At 48.6% G+C, this 16,966-nt stretch overlaps 1 protein-coding gene across 1 annotated transcript in view; it reads right to left on the bottom strand.

Moving 5' to 3' along the window:
• CPXM2 (carboxypeptidase X, M14 family member 2) overlaps positions 1–16,966 on the bottom strand; it is a 98,515-nt gene that overhangs the window by 78,639 nt on the left and 2,910 nt on the right. The window contains exon 2 of the mRNA XM_019742217.3: positions 10,128–10,226. Coding sequence (XP_019597776.1) covers positions 10,128–10,226 — 99 coding nt within the window. The remainder of the gene's footprint in view (positions 1–10,127; positions 10,227–16,966) is intronic.

Genomic DNA, 16,966 nt, shown 5'->3' with positions numbered 1-16,966 from the left:
GCATACAGAGCAGCCTGGAGGCCTCAGAGCCACATGGGCAAGGGGCACCCTGTGCCCCCACAGCAGCCCAAACCATCTGAGGTGCCCAGTCGTGCAGAGGCCCACAAAGGGGATGGGGGCTGTTCCTCCATCCGGCCACACCCTGCGCTGGCAAAGACAGAACAGCAACACAAGAAAGCAGCAGGAAATGGCAGGCTGGCCGCATCTGGCCACCAGTATCTGGCCACCAGCTCCCAGTCCCTCGGGCCAACACTCAAGGACGCCTGCTGGTCCTTGCAGTGACATCTACAGCACTTCAGGTTTTCAGGTGCACCCTGGACTTTGGGCACAAGGAGGGGACTGCTGCTAAAAATGATAACCCCAAGACGGGAAACAGCCAAACAAAATCCACAGAATGAATTAACCCACCTCAAGGACACTTCCACGTCTTCAAAACCAGAACTCTAGAAGGGCCGAGGCTAGAAGGAGACACACGGCACCATTCCAGCTACAGTCTCTGCTTGTCCATGACTGCCGGCAGCATCCCAAGACAGTGATCATCAAACTAACGCGAGACTTCTCGTTGGCAACCTGGGCATCCAAGGGCCAAGGGAAAAGAAACTGGAATCCAGAATCCACTGTCAGTCATCAGTCAAGGTGATGAAGGGCATCTTCAGACATACGAGTACTTAGAACATGTACCCCCTCCCACCCATGCCACAGACTCTGCAAGAACTGCTGGAATACTGTGCTAGAGACATACAGACACACACAGAGACACACGGTACAGGAAGGGCTGAGCAGTGCACAGTGACACCCTCCCCAAAAACCCAGCGGACTCTGCCAAAGAACTCCAGAAGCAATGCAAAGTTGGAACAAGAAGTTAGAATTCCTTTGGTTTTAAATTCTCGCAGAAACATCCTACCCCTGTCCAAGGAGCTGTCACCGTCCAACATGGAGGACTTTTTTCCATCCTTTAGAAACTCTACTGAGGAAGACGGGTGCTTCCTTGATGCTCCACGTAAAATGGAGGAGAAACAAGTGTTTCAAAGCTTAATTTGGATATTGGCAGGCAACAAGAAAGCAACAAGGCCAGAACCCCCAGAGTGACAGACTGTAATATGTTTGCATTATAAGCACAGTTATAATGTCCGTGGAGGAGCTCATTACTAGGTTTAGAGAGCGCTTGGATTCAGTGGGAGACTCAGCCCCAGCCCTTCACCCCTCCTCTGAGGCCCAGCCAGGCTGCACTGCAGAAACCCAGCCAGGACTCAGCTCTGGGACCAACCGGTTCCAACAGCAGCCAGGAAAAGCTCCTCAGGACAGCTCCTGTCCCTCCTACAAAAACAAACAAAACCCTTTAATCATCCAATCAACTTCCTGTTGTCTCGAAGAGGAAAAAGACACTGATCCTCAGCAGCATGTGGGTGAGGAGAACATGAAAAAGGTGTGAAAAGAACACTTCAGGAAGATACTAATTGGAGCTTGGAGGTGAGCCACAATCTGGAGGGAAGAGAGTGGCAGCCGTCAAAGATGACTCTATTTGTCTCTTAAAAGCTGCGTGGCTCTCTAAGGACACCCTGTGCTGAGCGGGTGTCATTCCCCAGGCCTGGGCTCCGTTCCCAAGGAGACGGGTGAAGACAGACGGGATGCTCGGCCTGGTTCCACACCTCCATCCGACATGCGAGCGCACACACACAACTGATTAAATCTCTCCATGCTGAAGTCCTCAGCACTGCCGCCACTTTACAAAACTGTTTGAGCACTCTGGCCCACATTTATTGTCCTCGTCTTCCTCACCACCATGAATTATCACCTACGCACACCAGCTCGTAGGAACTCAGAGTGTCCACTGTATTTAATGTCCTGGAGGTCTTTGTGGCCCTGAGTTACAGGGCGAAGTCAGTGTATCCGTTAGAACTCTAAGTCTGGACCTTCAATCCCAACCCCCCAACCCCAATGCCTCCAATCTGTCTGGAGGAAGCTGTTATGAGAGTCAAGTCATAAAAATTATTTTAAAAGGGTAGTGATTTGGTGAGCGACGGGGCCAACGTGTAAGCAGCTACCCTGAGCCAGACCCTCTGAAGACATTTTGCCATTTAATCTTCATGAGGACCCTGAGAGATGGGCGCTATTATTTCCATTTTACACGTAAACAAACCAAGACTCAAGGAGGCTTAAACAGAGCTCAACAGCTGCTAGGTGTCCAAGTTAGAATCTGAAAATCAAGTGTGACATAAAACCCCAGGCACAATTTTTATGCCACCTCCGTTTGACTTGAAAACTCAAGAGTGTAATACAAATTCAAGTTGCACGGTGGTGTTTGGGGTCCCACCAGAGAAAGGAAGTGGAGCTGGGACAGGCGTCACCAGTTGGCAGAGGGGAGCGCAGAGCCAAGGCTATCTGGCCGGCTGTGATCTCTGCTGGAAGCGAAGCCCAGAATTCTGCAAGACCTGCCAGGGACAAGCTCACAGCCATTCTGAACTTTAGCTTTCATTGTTGCCTATAAACTGAATAGCTCTGACTCCAGACATTCTTTCCTTCACCTTTCTGAACTTGACATTCCCTTTGATCAATGAGAGTGTGGAGTCAGCTTCCTGGTGTGCTGGACAGTGTGTTTGCAGTGGCTCTTTGCCTGTCTCAGAAGTCACTGGCTCCCCAGGGGCACGCCTCTCTTAGGGTCTTGGGAAAGGAGCTAATCTCAGCCTTATCTAATCACCCTCGGACAGCTCGGTCACACCCCCATTACAGAAGACCCTTCAGACCGTGCTCTCTGGACTCCTCCAGGCAATAGTTCTCACTCTATCCAACATCAGACTCTCCTGGTGAGCTTATAAAAAATGCCCAGACCCTTCCCCAGAGGCTCTGATTGACAGGACTGCAGAAGGGCCCATGCCCCGAATAAAGCTCCCAGGAGAATCTTCTGGGACCCTCACAACCTAGCTGGTGGCTCTCCCTTGCAAGGCATGAGTGCAGAGATTCTCTTGCCCAGGTCCCAGCAGATCAGACAAAGGAAACGTCAGAGAACTGGGTATCAGTGGACACTGACTGAAACCTGTCATGCCCGAGCTTGACCAGAGCTGGCTAAGGTCTCAGAAAGCCTCCCAAGACCCCTCCTCCCACACCCATTCCTCTCATCCGACCCACTCCAGCCCCCAAACAGGACAAACCACACTGCTAATGTCACAGGGCAGCAGCTGAGTTTTCATCATTGAATTCCCGAAGCCCCACCAACATTTCCCAAGAAATTAATGAATTTGAATCATAATCCAATATAACTGATAATCACTATGTCTGCATCATCATGGAAAATTAATAGTTTGTTCTTTATGTATTGCTTATAAAGCCAAAAAAATTATTGGTTCAAAATAGCACTTCTCAAACCTCAATCACTAGCTTATTATCTTCATGAATTTTCCCACGTCCATGTGACTCCTGCACTATATAACTTAGTAAAAAGCACTCAAATGAATGACTGTTATAAAGCTCCCTCAATGGGACCTTAATAAAGCAGTGGCTAACCCTTACTGAGCATGTATTACGTGTCAGCCACGGTTGTACGTGCTTTGCTCAAGTTATCTTATCCCAATTCTATGAATAGGTCCAATTATTATCTCTATTTTATATTTGAGGAAATTGAGGCACGAAGAGGTTAAATCACATGACCAAGGTCACACAGGTAGTAAGCAGTGGGCTGGCTTTGAACTCAACTCAGTTTGGCTCCCAGGCTCTTAACTACACTATACAGCAATGTATAAGCAGAGGTCCCTTGTCCTTCATATAGAAAAAGCTCCCATAAATCAACACATACCCTTGCAGGAAATGGGTGCAAGACTATATGTAAAGGCTGGTAAAAGTGCAAGTTGGTACAAACTTTCTAGAGAACAGTGAACACCTTTTGTGTAGTTCCTCCTCTCGGAAACATGAACTGAAGGAGTAGGTGAAAGGACTCAGATGCAAGGATGCAGGACAGAACTGCTCCCCACCAGGGAAGAACTGGAAATAACATGAATATTAAAACACAGGATGGCAGTTATGACTCCATCACAAAATGGAAAAAAACTTAGTTTTGTGAAAGAACGGTTGATGACATAGGAAAATAACAACAGCATGTTAAGTGAGTATGGAAGGTTATAAAACAGGACTGGTTCAATTTGCAAAAAGTGTGTGTGTGTATGATCTACAAAGACACCTGTAAAATTGTCCTTGTATACACACACACACACACACACACACACACACACACACACGTACACGGAAGAAAGAAATTGGAGAAACAGATTCCAAAATGTTGTGGTTATCCCCAGAAGACAAGACTATGGATTCATTTCATTTTCTTCTTTGTGTTTTTCTCTATCTTTCAAATTTTCTACAAGGTACATTCACTAGTTTCATAGTCAAGATATTTATAAGCCAGGAAACAAATGTATCTGAGGGCAACTTCCACTTCAAGTGGGTTAAATTTCTTTTTTTTTTTTAAGTTTTAGGGTATGATACAGTGAATTGGGTTTTCTGCTAAGTGTGTCCTAGAACCAGCAATGCAGAATAAAGAAGGTCTCACCACAGAAGCTTTGAAAGAAGGGAAGGACACAGGCAGAGTGTCTGTCACAAGAACAAAACCCCAAGAGCAAGAGGGGCACATGTACTGGACTTGGTCGTGAGGACGGAGCTGCAGCACTAGAATTCACACTTGGCAAATGCAACAGTGTGACCTTGGTCACACAAAACCATCCTTGGGGACAATGGGGTGACAGAAATGATGGGAGCCTTTAACTGACACCCATCGGTACTACCAAGCACATCAGAGCTCTGTCCCCTGACCCTTGGGAGGTATTTCTAGGCCAGCAAGTCCACTGTGGCTGTAGTTTCAGACCAAGGCTGCTGAAGCCTATGGCCCAGGCTGGCCACACTGTCATGTGGTTTTAATAAACACTCAGCTTACAGTTTACTGTGGGCAAAGCACGCCCAAGACCCCTAATCCAACCCAGTGAAGACCCTGCCACAAAACCACTGGAAAAACAAAACAAATCTCTCCAGATTGTAAAGGAAAGCTAGAAAAGCCTTACAAGGCACACATTTCATTTTAGAGACTCAAAAATAACTTTGGGGCAAGATGGAGTCAAAAGTGGAGAAAACAGCAAGGGGGGCCGGAGCCCTGGGTTTTCCAGTGCCCACGTTTCTCAGGTTTCCTGACGAAGGCTTGTCCAAGAGGCTGTGTCTCAATCTGTCCCTCGTGCCCCGACTCACTTCCAAAGAAGTCTGAAATACAGATGGGACCATTTATCATAGCATCTGTCAGGGCAGCCAAGAGCATGTCAGCCACTCCTCCAGAACCAGGAGTCTGGGATTTACACCACCACCCTCAACAGCTGTGCCAGATGTCTGGGAGAAGAGCAGAGCTGAGCCTCAGAGAACCATCTGGCTGTGCAACAATGCGGAGAAACTCACAACAAGGGCTTGGATGAAAACCAAACCATCTGAGATACAATAAAAACCCTCAAGTTTAATACACACACACACACACACACACACACACACACACACACACAGACACACACAATGTAGGGCAATCTCCAAGCATGGTACCTGGTTGAACCCTCAGCCCTTAAATCTCACCCAGCAACCTAGCCCAGGCACGATGGAGAGGAACCAAGGGTCTTGCTATTCAACAACGTGTATAGCTTTGGGAAAACCATCCTACTTCCACGATGGCCGGAAATCATGCTTCCTTCCTGCAGATCAAAGAGCACTTCATGTGGAGGGCTAGCCCTGATGTCTAATCATGGAGAATCCACTTGAACACACATGGGACACCTGTTCGGTAGCCCAGAACACTAGTTCTGGCACAGCGCAGGTGCTCAGTAAACAAGTTTGCCATTGTGTCAAGTGCTGCTACCAACACTGGGTACACCCTGATCGATCAGACGGGGGCCCTGCTCTGAAGCACTCAAGCCTCCCAGAACAGAAGAGCCATGCATAGGAATCACTATGATGTGAGACAGGAGGCGACGGGGACCATAAGGAAGAGGTACAGGAAAGCAGAAGACAGGTGATCAGGGCAGGCTTCATGGAGGCAGCATTTGCAGAACCATGAAGTTCTAAGGCAGGGGTAGGCAAGCCACAGCCCAGGTCAGGGCCAAATCTAGCCCACCACCTGCATTTGTAAGGCTGTGATTTAAAAATGGTCTTTACATTTTTTAATGGTTATAATTTAAATGATTATTTAAGTACCTACATAATAATAGCCTCGATTTTACTTCTTGGCCAGTAAAGCATAAATTTATGATCTGATCCTTTAAAAATGTTTGCCAACTCCTGTAACTGAGGCACAGAAAAATCCCAAGATAGCAAATAAAAATCATTGCCAGTGCTTGCTGAGGGCTTACTGTGTGCTATGTGTGCTATGCATCATTTCGTCTTCACAATAACCCTATAAAGGGATATCATCCCCACTTTACGGAGAAGGAAACTGAGTCATAGAGTAGTTAGTAACTTGCCCAGAGTCTCACAGCCAGTGAGGGTACAGCCTGACCCAAAACTGTCCTCTCGATCACCAACTTAGATGCCTGTCCAGGTCCCTACAGAGGAAACACATAAGCCATGTTTTCAGCACAGGACATGTGTGAGAAACAAGCTCCCATCTGGCTGGAAAGAAAGGGAGGCAGAGACCAGAAATGAGTCAAAACATGGTGGGTTCTGAATGCCAAGTAGGGAGTTCTTGTTCAACCAACGCAGGGTCAATGACACGGGCATGTGGTAATTCCATGGCAACACTGTTTAATAGTAGCAAAATATTGGGAACCACATAAATTTCCATCATGAGGGGATTAAATAAATTCTAGAACATCCCTTTAACAGAATTCTATGCCACATTTTAAAAAATAAGGATCTTCTTTGACTTCAGTTAGCTACTTTGTATCAGTTAGCTACTGCTATGTAACAAGCAACAACTCCAGTGGCACACAACAGGCATGAACTTCTTAGGTGTCTACAGATCAGCTGGGCTCGGCTGGCGGCTCCAGGCGGCAGGGGCTGTATTTGCTCCACTCCTCTCTCAGCCTCCTTGGACCAATGGCCGAGGTGCACACATTCTTCTCATGGACAGGACAGCGGTGCAAGAAGCAAGTGGAAACAAACAAAGCCTCTTATGACCTTGTCTCAGAGCAGCACCTTGTCACTCACCATATTCTATTGGCCTTCCTAAGGCAGACAGACCAGCCCGAAGTCAAGGGGCTTTCACCTTTGGTGAAGGAAACTGAAGCTGCACAGCAAAGGATATGAACATAGAGAGAAGTAAAGACCTAGACCAATAAGCCAGCCACCTGCATATACTATTACAGAATAATATCCAAGATGGAATTTGGATACTTGCCCCAGTTGACACTGATCCTTAGTCATGGTCATAACCTCTCCCTCAAAGCTAAAGTTCCCCAGAGGTGAATCCACATCTGACACAAGCCCTCTGATGCCATCCACTCACATAGCTCAATGTGCTTTATAACTCTACCACCCACCACCCTGAAAACAAAGCAAGTAACATCTGTTCCACCTGTCACCTTGCACATGATGAAGGTGACATCTGTTCCACCTGTCACCTTGCACACGATGCAGCTGACATCTGTTCCACCCCAACCCCTTCATTCTGCCACATCTCCAGAAAGGCCCCCCAGTGCCACCAGGGAGGTGCTGAGAGGGGGATGCACACAGGCTCCAGCGAGTGCCCAGCCGGACACCTTAGGCCCTGTGCTGCCCAGCACCATCCCACAGGCACCTCCGCCCGACCCCAGGCCTGTGTTCCTAGCTGCTGTGCCACCTGCCTCCAGGAACAACACCTCCATGCCCGCCATCATTTCTCTTCCTTCCATGTTTGCATAGCAGGGACCTCCACCGCTTCTCTACCAACCAGGGTTGTCCTCAATTCTAGCTGAACAGAAGAGCAACGTAAAGAAATTTCACAGGCCAAAGGACGCTCAAGGAATCAGAGACACGGTGGTTGCTTTTGAGGCCAGTGATCCCAACCCATTCAGGAAGAGCTCTTAGGTCAAGGTCAGTGGAACAATTTTGAGTGGGGGAAGGGGAACGTACCCGTGGCAGAACAGGAGGCACGTACAGACTTAAGTGTATGTGTCTGCGTGTGTGTGCACACGTACATGTGCATATGTGCAGTGAAATGGGCACTGAAAAATTTTTCTGAAAATAACTCCCAAAATTTCAACAACTTCCTATTACAGTAACAAGGAACTAAGATACTGCACAGCAACACATCTGCTGAGCCACTGAAAAAATCTGGACAAAATATTTTTTAAAAATATGTTTAAAAGTACTTAAGATGGGGCGGCCGGTTGGCTCAGCTAGTTAGAGCGTGAGCTCTGAACAACAGGGTTGGTTCGATTCCCACACGGGCCAGTGAGCTGTGCCCTCCACAACTAGATTGAAGACAACAAGCTGCCACTGAGCTGCCGGAGGGGCGGCCGGATGGCTGAGTTGGTTAGAGTGTGAGCTCTCGGCAGCAAGGTTGCCGGTTCAATTCCCACATGGGATGGTGGGCTGTACCCCCTGCAACTAAAGATTGAAAACAGCAACTGGACTTGGAGCTGAGCTGCACCCTCCACAACTGGATTGAAGGACAACGACTTGGAGCTGATGGGCCCTGGAGAAATACACTGTTCCCTAATAGTCCCCAATTTAAAAAAAAAAAAAGTACTTAAGAATGAACAAGATAGTAAGGAACTTCTAGGCCCAGAGCTGATGGCAGCAAGCACCCAGAGAGGGAGGCCAGCACTGGAAGCTGCTTTAGCTGCTTCGTAGCGTTTGTAAGACTGAGGGGATGTTTTATTGGCGACACAAAGTCATGCCGAGGCCCACCCAAGGTGGGGAGTCATATGACCACCCATTTAGAAATGCAGAAACGCAGAAACACAGCCCCAACGTCTCGGGTGCCCTCAGCACACCCTTCTGACGTGCGGGGTCCTCTTGATGACAATGGTACAGTACACACCTGCCCACTTGCAGACGGAATGTCATTCTCATTTGTTAAGTGACTGCAGAGGTTCATTTTTGCTTGAACTCCTGTTTTTATTTTACTATCCACTGTTAGCCACATCTAGGATTTCTTTGCTGGTGAGTTCTTAGTTAGAAACACTGCCCCAAATCGTTACCTTATGACTAAGGGAACATGCGATTCCCTTGGTGACAATCAACTCTGTTGTGTGGTTTATAGGCTCACATGGCCACTGAAACAGGTCCTGCCTCTGTAAACGCAAATTTGTGAAATGCCCTTTTTATTTTGAGCAGCTGTGCTGCTGAGCAGAAAGTCTAGAATCAGAAAATCTTGGGTACCAATCCCTGTCTTGCCACCTCCAAGCTGCATAGCCATAGGCAAATGACTCATATTACCAAATCTCATTTTCCTTATCTGTAAAATATGGATAGGATGCTGACGACGACGACGATGATGATGGTAATAGTATCCACAATACTCAGAGGGGCATTGGAAGATGTCAAAATGTGAGGCCCAACGCCTAGTAATGCCTGAGAGCTCAAGTGCTTAATAAATGGTTTCTATTACTAATGTTAGCAGAAGTGTGATCCTAGATACCACAGTTCAGGGTAACAGAAACAAACAATAGTAATGGTAATAGGAATACGTAGCTGTCACTCAGGGACCAGAGTTTGCCTCTGAGTCTAGAACTAATGGCTTCAATCATCCCAAGTAATTAAATTACGTGGCAGGAAGAGGCCAAGACGAGGATCGCATGCTTGTAAGTGGAAGACTTACTCTCTGACCCCGGAGGCCCCTGAGTCTGGCTGGGAGGTAAGAATGGCACAGCCAAGCTTGGGGGCAGCTCTGAGGCCCCACAAGAAAGAAAACAATGGTGTCTTTGGGGAGGAAGGGGGAGGGGCAGGGAAGGTAACCAGGAGCTCTGGAAAATCCAGAACTCACGGGAAAATCTGGCTGTGAGTTACTGTGCACGGCAGAAGAGAGAGCAGCTACGGAGGTGTTCACCCCCACACCGATGGTTCAGGAGCAGCAGCAGCTCCCTGGCAGCCCCACGCAGGAATCTGTGGTGGCGGCTGCTCCCAGGGCCAGCACTGTCGCTGGACCGGTGATGGCACTGGCGTCGGGCTCTCCACAGGGTCTCACTCACCCGCTATGACATCACCATGGGCCATGGGGACGCTGTGATCATCACTGGCAGCCTTCTCAGAGCTCTTGGTTCTCACGCCTCTTCTGTTGCTATTTTTACCTAAAAAGAAAGACAGAGAGACATGCCTTTACTCTGACATACGTCCCAGTTGTCCCAGGGTGGTGAGAACTGAAGCACCTTCTGCAGAGCAGCATCTCTGCCTCTGCCTCCCCTGTCCCCAGTGAGGTGCCTGGACTTTGAGCTGCTGCTGGTTAACGGAGAAGAAGCCTGTTCTTAGGAACACACAGGGAAATAAACCCTCCTGAGAAAACAACGTCTACTTGCAGACCCTTACGATTCTAAGAGTGCAAAACGCCCTGTGGTTGTAGCTTTCATCCTCACTGGGGCCCAGAGAGTGACACCACATCTAACTGATAAAAAGAACTGGAACTGCAGACCACCAACGCTCTGCAAGGCCCTGGTGAGGAGACTCCTTATCGAGGCCAGGACGCCTGCCTGCTCAAGCCCCACGGGCCCCTCCAGCTTCCTCCCAAACCATGATCCCTCTGTCTCTGCTCCAGGAACACCAGCTTCCTTTCAGCCTTCAGTTCATGTTTCCTTCCCACCAGCACTTGGCACGTGCTGTTCTTCCTCCTGCAGCGTCCATCCATTCATCTCCATCTAATTAACTCCTGCTGATCCTACAAATCTCAGCTCTGTATCCCCCCCTGGAATTGGATTTCCTGAACTCCCCACCTAAATCAGTGCCTCCTTTGCTGGGCTCTGCTAGCACCTGTCTGCAGTCCAGTTGCCTCTAAGCAGAGCCTGATGCAGGCGTTCAGGTACGTGGGGTGTATTGAGGAAGGGCTCTACGGAGAAAGGGGAGGAGGAAGCAGGACGAGGCAGAGGAAGGAGCTAAGCAAGACCGCATTCTTAGTGAGAGTCTGACAGTCTGATCCCACGGGGAGGTCTAGAGCGGGGCCTGCACAGGTAGCTCCCCCCGCCTCCTCTTTGAGACTAGTGCTGGTTAGCCTCTGGCTACACACTGACCAGTTGGGGAGTGGGAGCTAGAACCTGCCAAGGGCAATGCTCCAGAGAAGGGAGCAGCTGGGAGCCATCGCAGCCAAGCCCCCAGCAGTTCCGCACACTGTGCTGCTCTGTGTGTGGGGCAGGAACTGCGTCTGCTTTCCCTCACTGTTCTAGTTCTAGACTATGGCATATAATGTGTGGTGACCAATGAATGAATGAATGAACGAATGAATGAGTCACTCAATGACAGACAAAAACAAGAGGAGGGCAGGTCTGTGGAGAAAGATACTTAGTCTGGACTTTATGAAGCAAGTTGAATTACCAAAACCATAGAGTAGATTATGCCACTTAATGAAATCATTTCAGATTGTTCTACAGTCACCAAAAGGAAAAAGATATTTCTCAAGAAAAACTTAAATCTTCAAAACATACAAAGTGCGCATTGGGCCCAGCCAAGAACAGTTCTCTCTGTCGGATTCTTGGGTGATGCCCACTGGGAGTGGCTTCCATTTTTCATATAAGCTGAAAAATCACAAAATCAAGTATCCCCCTCGAGTTGAGGAAGTCAATGAGCCAAAACATCCAGAAAGGCCAGAGGAAGGCCGCCAGCCTGGGAGCCTCTGACATCAGCCTGATGTCACCTGGGCATCTGTGCCATTTCTGTGGGGAGGAATGTCATGGCCAGTGACGTTCAAAGGTGGCCTTTTCTGAAAGAGCCTGACTGAGGGTCTATAAAAACCCTGATTGGCAAAACTGGTGCCATAACTTCTGCGAATGTGGAGTCTGATTTGGCAGAGAGATAAGATATTAAGGGGGGGGAATAAAGTTTTACAAAATATGTGAGGAAAAAGCCAGTTCTGGGAAAGAAATGTTCCGTCACAACCCTCCCCGAATGCACCATCACAGTCCTCGGCCATTCGTTGGGAGCCTGCTCTCTCCCAGGGCCACCTCTCTGCAGTCTCCATCAATGACGCAGGAATGCGTGTCACAGAGCCTGGCCCAGGCGACACGCTCAACCTCACCTCGCATACGCCAGATCCACGCCCATGACAAAAACGTCCCCGCTCAGCTCTGGGAATCCAATAAGGGCCCAGCTGTGGGGCACATGTGCACTATCCCTGAGAGGTTGATTCCCCCGGGGCACCACATGTGGGGGACAGAAGCTCTGAAGGGAATGGCAAGGGGGCAGAGACAACAGGCAGGACCCAGCCACTTTCTCACAGGAAGACGCAGCCCCAAGTGATACACTGGCCTGAGGACCCATTCCCGGCACTGCCGCTGCACTGACCGCGACGTGTCCTTGGTGACCCACTTCACCTCTCCATGCCCTGTTCCCTCGTCAGTAAAACGAGGAGGCATGGTACCTGCCTCCATGGCAATTATGGGGAAGAAACAAATAATATATAATACATGGCAAGTGCTCAGGGCAGTGACTGACTATAGGAACCACTGGGAAAAAGACGGCTTTCATCTTTTCATGGTTAATATCACTATCGAGCCCCCACACATCACAAAGCACCATTCCAGTTGCTGGGAGAATAACAGCCAACATGTGGGGTGTGATTCACAATTTACGAGGCATTTTCACGTAGATTATAACATTTGATCTTGGCAAGGTCCCACTGAGGGTGGGAAGCTTACTATGAACATTATTTCACAGGTGGGGACACAGAGGCTCAGAAGGGGGAACAGACACACCCAAGGTCACTGACAGCCAGGAGGTGGCAGAGTCTAGGCCCTTCCCAGCCCCTCCTCTCCTATAACAAGAAAGGCAACATATGGTCTGTCCAGATGAAAGAAGAGAGTAAAGTGGAAATAGCGTACCGAGAAGGAGCCAGAATCAAATCAACATCTCCATCTGGGCTGCGTGACAAAACTAAATTCCTTAAAAGTAGCAAAACTGAATTGCCAATGCAGGCCCCATGTTCTATTCTGGTCGATGGTGATAAATAGAGTGCTTCTTGTTTGATAGGAAACTATTTTTTCCTCTCTATACAAGGAGCTTACAGTAGCAAACCCCAGAAACTGAAAAATTCTTTGCTGCATATTTGCATTTTCCCCAGGAAATTCCAGCCCAACGGCATTTGCACTCCGTCTTGGGAAGGGCTGAGCTGGAGTCCTAAGCCCCTCGCCCGCCTCCTGTTGAGAAACTCACATGAGCGGGGAGGCCTCCCCACGTGCACAGCAGGCTCTCAGGAGCACCCCAGATATGCAGCCTGATGGCACAGGGACAGACAATAATTACAGCTTTCTAAAACACGGCAACCTATGCACGTCTGCAGACAACCTCACACATGAGAGCCAGGAGGACTCTGCAGGTGAGCATGAAAAGCCTGAACAATGGTGGCTACACACTCGTCCTCCAGTGGCTGTTAGCACAAGGCCAGGACGTGGGCAGGAAACAGCCTGTGCCTTTATCCAGTTCTGAGACAGTCAAGCTCCCCGTGGAAATGGGTTTTCCAGGGATCGGGCGAATCCTGAAAGGCAGGCAGAGCAGCTGAATGAGAAGCGTGCTTCGCCTACTTGGTGGCCTGGAAGGTCTGGGGTGGAGATGGTGGCACCAGTGCAATTTTCTAAGTACTAGTCACCAGGGCTAGACCAAAATCAGCCAGTCCATCAATCAGTCAAAAGCCCTCCCCTCCCCCATTTCAGCTTCTTCCCGGTGAGCCTCTGCCCTCCCCTGGGGCAGCTTTTGTGCAGAAGGCCTGGTTTCCATCAGGGTCCCTGGGGCCTGAGAGACAGCCATACCCAGCCACGTTCCTGACTGGCAACCAGATAAGGAGCTCTTTAAAGAAAGAGCCACCACGTAACAGCCGCGGGTGCAGAGGTGCCAGGCTCCGTGGGTACTTGCCTGTCTCAGTTTGGATTCAGCCTGGAAACAGCCTGAGACAAGGCCTCGGTATAGAAGGGTATCTAGGAGGTGACTCCACAAAGCAGAAGTGAAGGGAAGGAGATGCAGAGGAGGAAATGCCAATTGCCCGGGCTGCAATGTGGAGCAGGACCTTCTGGGACTCCCCTTGGCTGGGGACTTTGGGGAACTGGATAGAAAGTGCCTCTGAACTGTCCGTCCGAAGGCTGGGAGGCTGCATGTTGACCCATCTAACCACACACCACCTGGGGAAGTGTGGCTTATTAATATTCCCATGTGACAGTGAGGAGTCTGAGGCTTAGAGAAGTCACACGTGCCTGTAGGTGGCAGAGCCAGATTTTGAGTCCAGCTCTCTCCGATCCTGAACAAGCTTTGGCAAACACCTACACATCTTGAGTATTCCATAAAAATCCATAATGTTAGTCTTAAATTCACATTTGAAGAAGTGTCTTGTGCCACTATAACCATCCTATGGGGCCCAGATGAATAGCTGACAGGATGCCAGCCAGTTATGGATGTCAGCCTTTCCCGTGGCCATCCAAAGACACCCCAAATCACAGGTTTCATGATCCCAGAGGGGCAGCTATGGCGGCAAGGACCCAAGAAGGCCACAGAGGGCAGAGCCATTCCTGGAGACACCAAGCCTGATAGCCCAGGCTCTCTGGCCCCTCGGGGAAAGCCAGCAGACTCCATCTCAAAAATCCAGTCTCCAGGACGCAGGCTGCCATTGTCTGGGCACTGAAGGCGTCATCCACCATGAGACCTGGCAGCCGAGGTTGCTTGAAGCACACGGGAAACACGGTGGCTATTTTTAAGAAACACAGCATCCAATCCAGCTTCCCCAACCATGGAGTGTCTCCCCTTTATTATCTATGCACAAACCCTGGTTTCTGGAACCATGGGCACAGGCAGGGAGGACCTGCCAGCATGAATAGTTGATTTTGGAAAGCATTTTGGAAAGAGGTGTATCTTAGAAAGCTGCTTGCTGAGGTACATGAAATGACCTTTTTTATAAAACGTCCTTTCCCTCAGAATTTTGTAGGGAGTTTATCTGGACAAAACACTTTGGATTGAACTCTTCAAGTGAGCATATAAAGTCATGATATAAAGATTTCTTGTTACTTGTTTAGGTGTGCTGAAAGCATTGGATCACTTTTAAAATACATACTAAAATATTTGCAAACACATTCTCCTAACCCTCACCCTCCAGCTTTGCCCAAGAGAAGATGTTTCCATCTGAAGGCCAAACACAGAAAGACCCCCGGGAGAGATGAGCAAGGCTTACAAGTGAAGGTCTTTCCAGCAACTGGCTTACAGCGCACACACAGAAAGGGCTTTGTTTACAATCCCATATGCTCGAATAACAACTCTTTAGTTATTGCCCCCCTCCCCCCACCTCTACCATGGCTGGGGCACAACACAGTACAAAATGCAAACTTGCAGATTCTGGGCACAGACATACAAACAAACGTGGCTCGCTGCCCACTCTGCAAATTCCACGGCTGGGAACTACGGACCAGGACTAGGGATGCGATGTGGGCATGAGCATATTCAAACAGTGGCGCGTTCTCCCTGTTCCTTGAAGAACGCGACAAACAAGCAAACAAGTAGGAACCCAAAAAGCAAAGGCTGCATAACTTAGCCTACTTCTAACCCAGGACACAGTGGGGGGAAGGGGGGTGTAAACAAATTCTTCAAATCACCTATTTAGTGTCTTGTTTATTAGCTTGTTTATTTCTTACTGCCACTTGGGAGGGAAGAGGTAAGTGAGTTATATACTTATGGTTTATTTCTCTGTTCCATTTTATTCTCTAAAAAGAGTATAACCACAAACCAAGGTCACCAACTTGGAGATGACACGCAAAGTAAATGCAACCCAAACCCCCTGGCATGCCCAAAATGTGGTCCCTTATCTTCTCTTCACCTGGGGTAATGAAAACTGGGAATCGGATACTCCCTCTCTGAATCCCAAAGCAGTCCAACTGCAGGCATCTAGAAACTACTGGATTCACTAGAAACAGTTGACTGAATGGAATTAGAGAAAAGCAGGCAGGCAGGTCCCGACGTCCCTGTGGCTAAAACAACATTCTGGTCATCAGTACTGTTATCCAGTAAATGGGCCATCATGGGAGGTGGGGAGAGTCCTTAGCAGACAGGTGTGAGCAGAGACCAGCCTCCCACCACCAGACTCGTGCAAGGAACAGGGTTCACTGGACCCAATGATGGCTGCTTCATTTCCTTCAAGTTCTAAAATCCTGGAATTAACTGATATTCACAGTGACGCGCTCAGAAATTGTACGATGCTGAGTTCACTCAGTCTCAAAAAAGGATTGCACAGTTCTGCCTCCTGATGGTGATTCCACAAATCTGTACATGTAATAAAGTTGCAAAGAACGACACACGCACACACGAGTGCATGTAAAAACTGCTGAAATGTAAGGTATATAATCCAGTTAATAGTATTGTCGCCATGTCAATTTCCTGGTTTTGCTCTTGCATATACTACACTACTTTTGCAATTTCCTGTGAGTCTCCAGTTATTCAAAATAAAACCTTAAGCATTTTTTTTTAAAGATTCCACTCTATTCAGTAAATCAGGGCTGCACTTCTCGGGGAATCAGCCACTCCTAGAAAAAGGCAATGCTCTCAATTAACCACAGGGTTCAGCCGTCCAAGCCATCCCCAGGACATCAGCACATGATGTCCACTGCACATTTCTGTGGTTGTGTGAGACAGCAGCCAAGCATCAGAGCCAAAACTCACACGGAGCTCCAATCCCCATGCCCCTGGCTCCTTAAGTCAACCTTCCTATGAGATGGAGACAAGAATCCCCGCTGGAACCTGACACACAGAACATTTGCGCAAGACGAGGGCTGTCTGGAAAACATTTTATCATCTGCAGAGACAAAGCACATGATAAACTTTTCAATTCATTATGAAAGCTTTCACATGCTTATTCCTC

Source organism: Rhinolophus sinicus, chromosome 15, assembly GCF_057876585.1.
Source record: "Rhinolophus sinicus isolate RSI-liver-muscle chromosome 15, RSI-T2T, whole genome shotgun sequence".
In the NCBI taxonomy this organism is placed as follows: Eukaryota; Metazoa; Chordata; class Mammalia; order Chiroptera; family Rhinolophidae; genus Rhinolophus; species Rhinolophus sinicus.
The sequence above is the reverse complement of the archived record's forward strand: the minus strand, read 5'-3'. Positions and strand labels throughout refer to the sequence as shown.